Below are 14,553 nucleotides of genomic sequence, written 5' to 3'. Positions count from 1 at the left end.
AAGGAGAACTCAGTGTGGGTCTGTTGGTCACTGCAAGTGAGGGCAACACTAGGAGCTGCAGCTCCATGGTGAGATAGGGTTTTTGCTGTTTGGGTTGGTTTTGAATGACACCTATAGCCCCAAATGAGCTTGGTTTTGAATGAATTTCTGCCCTATGTTGCCTACTGGCCATAATGAGGGTAAGAACACAACTCCCTATCATATAGGGTCATGTGAGAATTAAATGAGATACGTCAGCCCAGTGATCCACACAGAGCCTGACACATAGCATCTTCTCAAATGGTTGCCAATGGTGATGATGGCGGTGACAGTGGGTGGTGGGTGGAACCACCTGAAGTAGGAAAATCCGACCAAAGGCTCTTCAAAACCAGCAGTCAAGAGAGAAGCAGGTAATCCTGTGACACACTCTCCTGGAGAAGCATGCTTGGATACTTTACAGAAGAGAAAACGAAGTGGCATCCACTCTCAGATATGACCAGGACTTCCCAGATGTCCTGGGCCTTGGGATGGGTCACTAAGCCCCTTTAAGGACAGAGCTCACCATCTGCCATTGGAAGATGAAACCAGGTAACAGAGAGACCTGAGGAGATGAACTTCCCCAGAGTAAAGAGAAGGGGGAGGAAATGACAACCATGGAGAGATACCACCCAATGGATTGTCAAAAACAGAAGAGCATAAAGAGCTGGGGTGCAGCAGGAGAGCAGGCAAATAGGAGATCTGGCACCCTGTTGACGAGTGGTCTTTAGAGAATGACTTGGCAATGTTTAGTAAGATCTTAAAGGTATACACAGGATGGCGCAACAAATCCACTCCTCAGTAACTTCCTAAGAGAACTATCTGCCCATGTGTGCAGGAGGCACATACCAAAAAGTGCCTCCCAGCACAATATAAAGGCAAACAATGGGACCCACTTACCCACCACCCACAAGAACATGGCTCAATAAACAGTGGGATTCTTATGCCACGCATACACTATTCATTTTGTAGCAGATAAAAGGAAGATTTTCATATACTGTCTTGAAAACATTTTAAGACATACTATTGAATTTTTTTAAAAAAGATCACAAAATAGACCAATAAGCATAGTATGACTGCCTGTATCAAAAGAACAGAAAGGGGGGGGAAGGGAAAGAAAGAATGGCTTTTTTCTCTGTATGTAAGCACCTAGAAAAAGTTCTGGAAGGAAATACACAAAAGTAGGTCACAGTAGTTACTTCTGGGAAAGGCAGGTGTGGAGGGAAGTGGCTGGGAATGAAACTGGGGGAGGGTGTGTCACCTATTTTTAACTAGGAAAAATGTATCTATGCATCTCTTGGGCATTAAAATAAAATTAAATGAATACATTTATTTTTAAGAAGGAAAAGAAGAAGTGGAAGAAAGAGAAAGATGTAGCTGCCAAAAGCTGACGGGCTGTCTTTGCCTTCTCTCAGGGACTGGCCACCCACACATGTAGACATAATCATCTGAGCAAGTGTTCACAGTTTCTAGGAATGAGTGTCCATACCTTTTAGAATCAAATATTTAATTCTATACCACATTAGTTCTATTTATACCAACTCTTCCTTCTAAGTCTTAGAAAATAATCTCTCATACTTAACAAAGGTATCCTCCTCTGGTGTCAGAAATTGGAGATTGGGAAAGGGGACACAAGAAATCCTGCTATTTCCAATTTTAGTATATGTGCTGCCAAAGTGAGCATGAAATCCTGCTATTTCCAATTCTTGATGGCCTCCACTGACGTATACAGACTTAGTTCATCTAAGTCCTACACTGCATTTAATTGTTGCATGTGAGAATTTTAAAATTTTTAATTTTTAAAGATATTTTTACCTTTCCTTGTTTTCTTCCATCCCTCTGAAGACACTCTGATTCATTCCTGTGAAACTGTCCATAGACACAGCATGGCTGACCCAGGTCTTCTTTCTGAAAGCAAAACAACCAATATGTATAACCTGGGCATATTTATGTTATAAATACACAAAGAGCTGTATTAAATACATACAAGGGGAATATGTCAAAGGTGGTCCAGTGACAATTAAAATCCAATCTCCCTTTCTTCCACAGTTATTCAAGTCCTATCAGGGACTACATCTCCCCAGCGTACTTGCAGGTAAGTGTGGCCAGGTATCTAACTTCCCAGTGGAATGACAGAGGAAAGGTGTCACTTCCCCATCTAGGTTTTACAACTTGGCACACCTTGTCCACCCTTCTCACTGGCTCCCACATGCTAGACCTCAGTTCGGACTGTGCAGATGATTACCTCGCATTTGGAAACAACGGAGCAACAAGATAGAAGGCACCTGGGCCTGTGATTGACTACGTGGAGCAGGACCACCCTCTCACCTTGCAAACTTAGAGAGAAATTGCTTTATTCTTTAAGTCACTGTTTTATTTGGTCCTATTTGTATGACTAGTTAACTCTCATCACAGTTGGCGCTATCCTTAAATATTACCTTTGGGACCCTCCTGAGGGTGAGTTTGGTTATTTGGAGCTTATGACGTGCTATGTCTATGGAGACAGGTAAGGCCAAACTATTTTCAATCACAACTTTGGTAAAACCACATGTAATTTAAGTAGTACCCAATCAGTGTTAGATGGATGAAGATGTTAATGAGTGTGTAATACCTTCTAGTGTGAAGACTGTCAAGAGCAGCATACGTGGCAGAATTAGGAACAGTGGAATCCACAAGTATGAGTTGTGAGCTTTGCTTCACAAAATGACTACTTGGAGTGGTAAAATATCCCAATGAACATGATACCCACATTTAAGGATTCGAGTCTATGTGCTTGAAAGCAACAGAAACTAGGAAGACACAGGGATGAGACAGAGAGAGAACATTTCAATGGGTGGAGGATTCTGCCCACTCACTCTTCCACCCCCTGAGCAGTTGCCCCAGCTGAGTCTGAGATAGAACGCTGAGCTTCCCTCCTCAGCCTCAGGTACTGCGTTCCTCACCACCTGGGGTGGGGTTAACATTAAAGCAGATTCCCTTTCTACAGCATGGTCCCAAACCCAAACCAGCTGCTTCATTTGGTGTCAACCAAAGAAAGAAACAGCCATCAGTTTCAACACTGGAAGACTGGCTGTGTAGACCATATTGAGAGATGGAGGACTGGCCTTCAACCTGATGCCTCTTAGGCAAAAGGGGCTTAGGGGTAATTTGGACACCTATGATCTTCCACGATCTTCCATGCTGGTGCATCAGCCTGCTGAGCATCAGATCTGCTTGGCCCAATCTCCCTCCTACTATCCTCCTCCATCTCCCCCTCCATGAGTCTGGCCTTTTTTCCAGATCAAAGCACCATTAGGGGAACACCTGGCTGGCTCATTTGGTACAGCATGCAATTCTTGATCTCAGGGTTGTAAGTTCGAGCCCCATTTTAGGTGCAGAGATTACTTAAAAAATAAAATCTTTTTTTTTTTTTTTTAAAGGCACCATTGGGATAAACTCTCAAATCCAGGTGAGCAGGATTGGATACCTTGGACTCCTGCACCGCAAGGCATTGGAAACGGTCAGTGTTAGACTATCCCCAGCCATAGTCTACAATGCTGCTCTTTTATTTAACTGGCAAAGAGCACACCATGAGATATTTTTAGCATCTGGATCCCTGTCTGGGACCACTGCTCTGGCTTCCATCAGAGCTAACTTCATCAGCTAAGGCATGTGCATTACAGAGGGGCCCAGAATAAGGCAAGAGGGAAGATGTGGATCCTGGAATGAGGAGAGATGGAAGGGTAGTGAGACATGGGCTCGGAGTCTCAGAGGGGTCACCACATCCCCACCATCCCCACTACAAAGGGAAAGGGGAGAAAGCAAGCAGCCCACACCAGAGTCACTTCGGCAGCCCAACTCAGCTCAGCCTGGAAGCCACATCCGCTCAGTGTACAAGCCCTTCCACAGCACAGTAACTGCTGCAAGGGGGTTCAACACCTATAGCCCCAAATTATGCCGACTCTCCTCAACGCCACATTTCCCGAGCAGCTGTGAGGGGTCAGAGCCTGCCCCCAAAGGAACCACCAGCTATTTCTGGGTCAGGTTCTGATAAACCATCACCTTTCTGCCTGTGGCAAGGGGCAAGGACTGAGGGCACCCTGCTCTGTACCCCAGCCCTGAGGGGTGCTCAAGGCCAGGCTCTGTCATGGATTATTTCATCCATTTCTCACGTCAGCCCTGGGAGGCAGATACTGCCTCATTTTACAAATCAGGAAACTGGGCACAAAGAAGTTAAGATTTGGCCAAAGGCCATACAGAACAACACAATGGTAAAATTGAGACTTGCACCAAGCATTTGATCTGGGAGTCTGTGCCCCTAACCAGTATATTATAATGTGCACGGTAAAGCTCAGTAACGGCTGAATGAATGAACAAATGAAGAATGAATAGTTTCAAAAGCAGTTGCAGGAATGGGGGGCTATGGCGAGATGGTGTCTCTATAAAGCCCTAGGAGGGTGGACCATGATCCTGACACCACCCAACCTGGATGCCAACCAAATGGGTGATATTCTCAGACCCCCCCTAAAGACAGTCACTCGGTCCCTGAACATTCTGAACACTCTGAACCCAGGGTTGCCAATTTCTATAAAAGGAATTTATGAGCTTAATACAGTTGTCCCTAATAACCACAGCTACCTCTGATTCAGCACCTGTGCACAGGCAGTAAACACAGGGTTTGCACACGGAGGCTTCTCATCCACCCACAGCCCCACAGGGAAGGCAGGACCACGCCCATTTATCAGATGGCAAAACCAGAGCTCCGAAGGGTGTGGGTAGCCTAAAGTCACAGCGCTTACATGAGGGCAGTTTTCAAACTCTGAGCAGCCAGCTGAACAGCACAGGCTTTCTGCCACTGCATGATACCCATCACTCACCTTGCTCAATCACAAAGTTGCAAAGATAAGAGGTGTTCTAACTCTGAAGCTGGAAAGTTCTGTGTTAATCTAAAGTGACTCAGGATTTCCCAACCCCAGTCACTTCCATGGAAGAGGAATCCCACTTCACCCCAACTAGAAACTCTTGGCACCAGCACTTTCTCATTCCTCTCCTCAGCTGCCTGGATCAGCATTGACCAGCATTTGCTGAGCACCAACTTCCAGCAAGGCACAACTGTGTCCCTTGGACACCAAGCCCTGCTAATTCTTCACTGAAAAATCTCTCTTCTCAGGAAGCACCGAGTGTTGGTGAGGATGTAAAGCAACCACAACTCTCACCCCTGCTGTTGGTGGGAGCACAAATGGGTCTAACCAGCTTTGAGGATTGCGGGAATACTTGCACTTGCTCCTAGGTCCATATGTGCACCAAAAGACATTTTCTAGAATGTTCTCAGTAGCACTATGCATAACAGCCTTCTATTAGTTTCTTATTGCTGTTGTAACAAATTACCACAAACTTAATGGCATAAAACAACACAAATTTATCATCTGATAGTTCTGGAGGTCAGAAATGGTCTAAAATGGGTCAGCAGAGCTGCATTCTTTCTGAAACTCTAGAGGACAATCCATTCCCTTGTCCTTTCCAGCTTCTGGAAAACCACCTGCGTTCCTCAGCTCCTGGCCCCTTCCTCCATTTCAGAGCCAACAGCGTAGCATCTTCAAATCTCTTCTCTCACCTCTGCTTCCACTTCCATGTCTCACTCTCTGAGCCGGACCCTCTCTCTTCCTTCTTGTAAGGGTCATTGTTACAGTTGTCCCATCCAGATAATTCAGGATCATCTCTCCATGTTACAATCCTTAACTAACCTTTACTAAGCCTCTTTGCCATATAGGGTAACTTAGTCACAAGTATTACCAGTGAATGGTACCTATGACCAGGGATTAGGTCATGGACATCTTTCAAGGGGCCATGACTTGACCTACCTCAAGCTCCAAGCCAGAAGTGGCCCCAATGCTCATCAGCAATAGAATTAATGAAATAAATAGTGGTAATTCACAGCAATGAGAACAGATGAGTTAAAACTACTTGTCACAACAAGGATTGCTCTTCGTGAGAAGATGCTGAGGCCAAGACACCAAACACAAGAGGGTCTGCCGTATGAGTCTGTCTGCAGAAAGCCCAGAACCAGGTCAAACGACCCCACGCTGTTAGCAGTCATGACAGCAGTTGTAGCTGGGGAGCTGAGGTTGAGGAGGGCACAACGGAGCTTCTGGGGTGCTTGCCAAGGGTCTGTTTCTTAATCTAGGTGTTGCTTACACAGGTGTGTTCAGTTTGTGACAATCTATCAAGCTACAGTTATGATCTGTGCCCTTTCCTGTGAGTATGTTATGCTTTAATAAGAAGCTTTAGGAATTTTGTAACAACAAACTGTATCTATTTAAAGCTTCCCCCCACTCCACCCAAGTTCTCAGTAATCCTCTCAACAGAGAAGGATGCTGCAAGTTTGTTTTCTATACATCAAGGTAGCCATGAGAAATTCCCCAACTTTGCATCCTACAATTCCAGGTCAATAGTTATGAAAATACAATAAAAGCATTTATACTACGGAAGAGGAGGAAGAGAAGCAGTAGCTTCTCTGCCTCTCTCATCCCATTTCCACTCCACGGGCCCCTGTCATTTCACCTCTGGACGAAGTAGATCCCAGCTGGCCCCCTCACCACCCCCAACCCTGGCAATCACTGCCCACCCAACTGGTCTGGAATGTTCCCCCAACACCTGCCACATGGTCCTTCCCCCCCCTTTCACCCCTCTGACATGTCCACAGGGAGCCCCATATCCTCCCAGGAGATCCCCCAGCTCCTGTAGGACGTGCAATACAAACCACACCATTTGGACTTCCTTGCTACTGTCACATAGTAACCTGTTAGTTGTATCGAGTACTTTAGTCTAATCTCCCCCAAAAGACTACAAACGCAAGAACAGAAATCAGGTCTTGTACCTTCAATTCTTATTGATGTGAACTTCTTAAGCTAATTAAGAACTACTACTATCATTAACAGCCTTTGTTGAGCACCTGCTTCATATCACGTTCAGTGCTCCTCATGCATTTCATTTCCTCTTCTCCCAGCCAGTGAAGTGGGTACCATCATGATCCCCCTTTTGAATGGGAGGAAACTGAGGCACAGAATGGCTAAGTAACATGCTGAGGGTGCCAAAGCTCATCACAGGAAGCATGGGATTTGAACCCATCCAAGCTGATTTCAGAGTCCATGCTTTTGACCCACATCCCACTCTGCTTCCCTATGTCCCACCCAAAAGCCACAGTTGGATGTATTATTGGTGTTTAATACACACCGTGACATGCCGGATCACAAAAAATACACACACACACACACACACACACACACACATTTTTAATTATGTTATAAAATCCCTCACCAGTACACAAATAACAAATCAAGACTCTTCACCAAATAAGATCTTTTCAGCCTCAGATCTCAAAGGAGGACACACCCTCTGGAGAGATTTGCAGAAGCTCTGCATAGTCCTTGCTCTGCATCATGCTTGGCATTCAGGGGGCTTTATAAACATTTATCAGTAAAAAACAGCCAGAATTTGTCCTACAGGCTCTTTTATCAGAATAGGGAGAGAGCTGGACACTTTTTTTTGGCCTGCCAATCTCAGGGTCAAAGCCAACGTCAGAGTTGAAAGCTGATTGGATAACTCAGTCTGTGACCACAAAGTCCCAAGCCACCTGCCCCAGATGACCTCACCTCCTCGATGGCCAAGAATTGTGACCCAGAGGCCTTGGCCAGTGCCAAGGCCACCACCCTGGAGGACTGCTGAAGCCACTAAACAGAACCAGAGATAATGACACCAGCAGCCCTGCGGTCCCCAGAATAGCAGGTGATGGCTGGCTCAAGCCCACGCACTCCCTCCCCTCAAGGTCCCCCCACGGTCAGGTACCAAGCAGTGCACCTGTGCCGTCCATTCACTCTCATCCTCTCACAGATTGGCTCCAGCGTCTGTGTGGATACAGAAGAAAGGGCCTGTGCCCAGGAGCATGCAGACTATTGAGAAGACATTATTTTTAAATGGCTTCCTCTGAGGAGGAACATGGGACTGGCTGAAGGTTAACGTGGGCTTCCGTTATAACTGCACCCCTAGCATTTTTACAAGAACAAAAAGTGTTTATGTATTTTGGAGGTTATTAAAATTGTTTCAAAGTTTCTTTTAATAAAAAAAAAAAAACCTTATCATTACAGTACGGTGTGAGCCCGCAGTAATAGAGAGATACAGAGTTACAAGGGGATCAGCACCTACATCAGCCTGAGGGAGTCATGGAAGGCTTCTCCGAGGAGGCACTGCCTGGGCTGAGTTTTGAAGGAGGAGTAAGAGCTGGCCAGGCCAACACTCCAGGGTTGCTCTGGGTGAAGGGCACGGTGTAAGTAATGGCAGGGAGGAGACAGAGGTCACAAGAGTGAGAAGAGGGTAGAGGGAAGTATGAGGAGGGCTGGAACACCACAGCACCTCTCCTCGGTGGGTCGTGCATGGCCGAGTTAGATGATGTAATCTCTGCTGAGGGTTCATCCAAGAAGAGGCACTTGTGAGTGGTTGGCATTGTCTACTGTTACTTGTACGTCTACTCCATCCTTCCTAGAGATCAGACTCTATGGACCTCATGGCGGGGGAGGGTTATTGGGGCAAGAATTTGGAAATAAGATCCCCACAACCACCCGCTGAGAGACACTGTAAACTTAACCACTCCTGTGCCCTTGGGCTTTCCCAGAGCCCCCTAGTGCCCCGCTGGAGCTCCCACTCCTCCCTCATCCAAACCCCACCCACGTGTGTGCACGTGTCTCCCCAGCTGCACTGGGTTTCCTGACACCCCAAGCATGAACACAGTGACAAGTATAACAGTTGTTGAACAAATGAACAAATGAACTGCACTTCTCCACGCTAATGAAAGGTGATGCAGAATCAGGACATCACAAATGCCATCACCACACAGCTGAGGAAATAATCATGGGGAGCCGGCCACCCCAGAATCACAGAAAAATGAGGTTCCAAGAGGCAAAACCCCCAGAGTACCCACCCAAGCCCTTACATCACCCTATCAAAGAAAGATGTATCCTTAAGAGACCCAATGACTCAGGTGCCATATGCCCAAAGTCAAGGTGCCCCAGCGATGAAATGGACGCAACAGGCTGATGCCATTTTCATACTTGCTCCAACAAGTATTTTGAACTCCACTCTTGCCCTCTTGCCAGGCAGCCTCCAGGTTAGGCAGCTGGCTCTCCACGTGCCTTAATTACCTGGAGAGCAGAGCTGAGTGTGCCACAGCAGCAGATAACAGTTCCCATTCTCACTGCCTAGGTCAAGGCTGTGAGTGTGGGCATGGTAAGCTTGTTTGGGAGGCATGGACAGAAGATTAGGTTGGTCCTCAGGGCCTCATCACAAGCCTCTAGCCTCTCCAGTGTGAGATCACATCCCAGGGTCTAGAATGAGGGTTCAGCGGGGATACCACTGGTGGTCAAGTCCTGTTCAGGCTGCCTGTCCTTAGACCAAAGGGTATTCTGACTTCAACCAGGGCATCTCCTCTCCCGTATGATTCTTATGCCAGAATAAGTTCTCATACTATAAAATAGTTCCAACGCAACAACAACAACAAAGTTTGAAAAACCTCGCTTCATACAAAACCTCTACCACCTGCCTGCCTCTCTCTAGGTCTCTCCAATAATGTCTTTGGTGGACACTTGGTACTTTCTGTTGATGGACAGAGAGCATGCTTATCCATTCAAGGAGGACCAACGGCAGGAGGGATAAGGCACCCTGGTCAGAGCAGTCGGGGTCTCCCGTCCGTGCTGCCGGATAGAAGATGAGTGCTGCCCCAGCAGAGGGCAGCCCAGGGGTCACCGTGGCCCTCACTGCCCTCCTCCTCCTCCCCAGAGGCCACAGTGACAGTGGCCTTCCCATGTCCCAGGCACCCTGTGGAGGGCTTCAAATGCTCTGATTCCATTTCACCCTCTCAGCAACGTTGTTGCTTCTCAAAGATGAGGAAACGGACACGCAGAGGAGCTTATGTGACTCACCCGGGGCTCCCAGAGCTAGCGAGTGGAAGGGAGCACCAGGGCACATGCACACTGTCCCTCCTCCCCCCAAACAGAAGACCAAAAGGGAGACGACAGTCATAGAAAATGGTCCCAGAGAGGCCTGGTGGCAATTTTTTCCAGTTGGGGATAAAACTGGATTCCTTGCACAGGGGTAGATTTTCTGACCTGTTCCTTCACCAACCAGGGCATTTGTTAAAATAAACTTCACAGAGCTGACCAACACATCACACTCGCTAACTCAGCTGGAGGACGGTAGTCCGCTTTGCCTCATCATTCATCACCCGCAAGGACAAATGCCCAAGTACAGCACACCGCATGCTTCAAAACACCTGCAAGAAAGGTGAGCTCTCTTAAAAGCCCAACTGGAAATCATGTTTCATGAAATTGTATGTAGCTAGCCGCTTGGAAACAATTTAAGATTCATGGGAATCTGTGGGGCTCTAATTTAGGGGAGGAGATGAACAAGACCTATCAAGGACCTACTCTATACCCACACTAAGTCACAACAGATCCCCATGAGATGCACATTGGTATCCACATGTTACAGAGCAGGAAAAGGACTCCAGCTTCAGCAGCTTGGTCAAGCTCCAGCAGCTGGACTGCAACAGCAGGGACTGAGCAGCTGGGTCTGTCTGACTCCTGGGTCCAGGCCTCCAAACTTCCAATATCCCAGAGGCTCTGGCACCTGAGTAAACACGCAGCCCGACTCCCCTATAAAAAAAATTCTCTGGCTAAATCTTAGCTCCATCTCTGTGCTCTGACCCCAAGTGTCAGCTGAGAAAGACCCTGCAAAGGGGAGGACCAATTGCAGCCTTCTGACCCTGCAGGGTAAATTCTGAAGTTGGTGGGAAAAATCCTGCAGAGACAAAAATTTCCCCAGAAATCCCCTCAGGAAGGTGCCTATGGGAGAGGGACTCCACCTCCCTCAAGGAGCCCAGCATAGCCCAGAGCCAGAGTGGATGGCTGTGTGTTCACATGCACTCCTAGGTCAAGTCTGTGGTTGGGACAGACTCACACATAGGGCTGCCCCACACTGGCTGGGGCACGCAGGATGTGGGGTCAGCTTGGGGGACCCTCCCGAACATACACTCACTTCAGGGGAACAGCAGGATTAAAATTTGTTTCTTTTTTCTAAGAGCTTCTAGTTTAGCTCACATTAAATTAAACACAAGAGAGATGTGATTCCATGATACCGTAATTCCGCAATAACATGATCTTCCATTACTACTACAACATAATTATAAACACATTCACGACATAGATAACCAACTGAAGTTTCAGGTAATTTGACCTTTGCCACTTAGCAGCCATGAGAGCTTGGAAAAGACTCCTGTGCCTCCGTTTCCCCAACTGTAAAACAGGGGTCGTAATGGTGTCTACCTCATGGGGCTCAGTGAAGTCAACGAAACAGTGCAAGTGAAGAGCCCAGCACAGAGCTTCACAAAGGTTAGTGTGCCCTCCCCTCTTCATAAAAACCAAAAAGACAAGAAAGCAGAGGGGCTCAGGAAGAAGTTAACAGCTTTTCAGAGATCCTGTGGTGAGTAAGCTCCAGAGTCCACGTCACAGCCAGGGCTGCAGGTCTTGGGAGGCTGGGTGTACGAGAGGAGACCTGGATGGAATGAAGTGGCCCAGGGCAGCTAGGTCTAAGAGCCCAGGGGACAGAACCTGAAGCTTCAGGAGCCCGGATGCTGAGCAAACGGGAGGATGGAATGAAGTGGGGGAAAGCCCTTCCAGGGAATATAAAAATACCCGGGGAGGCACCCTTCCAGACCCACCCGGAAGGCAAGACTCTGCAGACACGGAGATGTCAGGAGGCAGTAAATCGCCACCTCAGTCATAGTCACAGAGAAGACACTGACTTGAGTGATGGTCACCCTGGATGAGCCTTGGAGCATTCCACCCCTCCTGCCAACCCACCCAGCACCCTCCTCCCTGACCCCCAGGCTTTGCGAGATCCCCTCTAGGATTCCAGATCCCACCCCTTCCCCTCCAAGAGGCACACACCCACAACCCACACAAGAGATGACAGCAAGGAATGAGCAATCTGGAGCTGGGCCAGCCAAGTCACACATCCAGCACTGGCCTGGCTCCGCCTGCTGAACGCTCACTCACTGCTCGGGCCGAGAATGAGCAAGGGAGGCCCCTCTGACACCGTAATGGGACCTCCCACACACAGCAGCCTTGCACAGGTCAAGAGTAAGACTGCACCTTCCGCAAAACCCTTCTGGAGATTTGCAGGCAGCAGGGAGAGTGGAGTGAAGGAGGATCCTTCCATTTGGTGATAATCATTCCCCTGTGTCCAGGGAGGAGCGGACAAAGGAAAGGGGCCGACGCTTCCGGAGGCGAAGCCTGGCATTTGAGCCCTGCGCTCTGCTGGGGCCAGAACAGCTGTTCTCCATCACTCCCTTCCCAAGGGGCTGGCAGGGAGCATGAGACCACAGCTCAGAGCAAATCTGGAGGCACAGGCCCCCACGTTGTTGGGACATCAGCTGTAATAGAGACACTTGCCCTTGTGTAAGTTTTGGTGGCAGCAGGGGGACACTTGAATTCAAACCAGCGGAACATTTTAATTCCTACTAATTGTAGGAGGGGAGCAGCTACTGTCACTACCCAGAAATTCCACCTGGTGACCTCGCACCTGGCACCCAGAAAATCCACCGTGCCCAGCAGGGTAGGATGTGCCAGGGCATGTGGCTGAGGACAAGGGCCTTGCGTTTCAGGTATTGGGGCCATCTCGTTGATGGTTCATCCATTCATGTGTCTGTTGACTCTAGGAGCATTTACCCAGGGTCACCCACAAGACACAGTTCCTGCCATTCAGGGAGCAGCTGGGTTCCCCTGGGGAACTTCTCAGATATGCAGCTGTCCAGGCTCCACTCCCTGTGAGTTAGGTTCTGAGGGACTCAAAATCCAGTGGGGAAACCCAAGCAAGGCCTGACATGGAGAGGGATCTGGAAATTGATGGCCAGGCAGGCAGTTCTGACCGAGGAGCTAGGCTATGCCTCGTTTCATGGCACAAGGGAGGGAAGATCTTACCCAGCACCTGCTACACGCCGGCCCCCTGACTACTGCTAGCGCTGTGAATATTCGCCACAGCCCTGCCAGAGGGCCATCTTAATCCCGATCACACAGATGACAGCACAAGGTTTGGAGCAGGGGAAATGACTTGCCCGAGATCCTGGCGCCAGCAAGCTCAGGCTGGGATTTGAACCCCAAGAGCCAGAGCACTTGCTCTTTTCACTACCATTCTCTTCTCTTCCTGAGTCCCAGGCTCAGGGAAGAATGCCTCTGTCCACCCACACTGTGAATCCAGAGACCTGAGAGGTGGCCTTGACCCTTCTCTCTTCTTACGCCTTATGGACAGTCAGGCCTGGCCCTTTGTCCTCTACCCGCTTCTCCTGAACTTGACCTCTAACACCACGAACCACCTCCATTATGTCCTGTGGTATTTAAAAAAAGCAAGCCTAATCAGCTAGGTCACTCCCTGGCTTAATCCTCTGCAAGGCCTCCTCACAGGCCTGAAGATACAAATCTTCCTCCCAGGTTTGCTGCGGGGCCTTCCAGTGTCTCCTCCCCTCCCCTTTCCCTCTCATTCTAGTTCCTTCAGCTCAGAGGCCTTTGGCTGACCTCCCAGAACACCAGAACTCAGTTGGGTCCCCAACCTCCTCCAGAAAGACAAGGCCACAGAGCAGGGGCAGCTCTGTCCTGCCCATGGCTGAGCCCCTGCGGATGCAGTAGGGGTGTGTGTGGCGGGGGTAGGGGGTGGCTGCTGACTGGCCATGGGACTCTGCAGCTGGTCTGAGGCCCAGGTATGGTGGTAGCAGAGAAGCCAGGGAATCAGGACTGGGAGACTGGCCAGGGCGAGACTGGGAAGGGAAGACTGTGAACACCACAGAAAGGAGCTAGGACATAAGCCTGGGGGCAGCCAACGAGGCTCGTGGAAGCAGGGGAGTGATATGACCAAATTCGTATGCACACGCTACTGGTAGAATTGTCATTTTCTCTCATCTCTTTGAAAGGCAATCTGCCGATAACCACCAAAATTTAAAATCTGCATTCCCACTGATCCAGTAATTCCAAATCTATCATGGATACTCACTGTAGCATCCTTCTATATTAGCAAAAAAGAAACAGTGACCTAACCAGCCAACTGAAGAATAAACTATAGCAGGTAAGTCCACAATCCCTCTTCCCACCCTTGCTGCTGATGTGTTTCAGAATTCATAATGTTTCATCTCAGAAAGGTAATACGAAGTGTGTACAGTATGTTATGCAAAAAACCAGCAGGGTGAGGCGCAGCATCCATAGTCAGATATATAAATATTTCTGCAGCTGTGCATGTGACTATTTCTGCTGTCTACTATAAATAGCCTCCTATTAATTCAGGTCAGGTTTGGTCATCAAATGAGTTTGCACCAAACTTTTTTAAAGGCATGCAGTTTTTTGATGCTTATGCTGTCCCAACCAATCAGCCTGGAGGCCTGGAAATGAAGCATGTCCTTCTCCTGTCGTAAAGACACCTGTAAGAGCACTCCAGCACAGAGCCAGAGACCCCCCAGAGCACACA

The 14,553-nt window shown here is 48.5% G+C and overlaps 1 protein-coding gene across 1 annotated transcript in view; it reads right to left on the bottom strand.

Annotated features, from left to right (window-relative positions):
* ARHGEF3 (Rho guanine nucleotide exchange factor 3) overlaps window positions 1-14,553 on the bottom strand; it is a 309,795-nt gene that overhangs the window by 273,856 nt on the left and 21,386 nt on the right. The window contains exon 2 of the mRNA XM_088027978.1: window positions 1,831-1,923. Within this exon, the coding sequence (XP_087884104.1) occupies window positions 1,831-1,892 (62 nt within the window). The 5' untranslated portion in view covers window positions 1,893-1,923. The remainder of the gene's footprint in view (window positions 1-1,830; window positions 1,924-14,553) is intronic.

This window comes from Eumetopias jubatus, unplaced genomic scaffold, assembly GCF_037043125.1.
Source record: "Eumetopias jubatus isolate StellerSeaLion01/CBP00866 unplaced genomic scaffold, mEumJub1_p1.0 scaffold_1, whole genome shotgun sequence".
Lineage (NCBI taxonomy): Eukaryota > Metazoa > Chordata > Mammalia > Carnivora > Otariidae > Eumetopias > Eumetopias jubatus.
The sequence above is the reverse complement of the archived record's forward strand: the minus strand, read 5'-3'. Positions and strand labels throughout refer to the sequence as shown.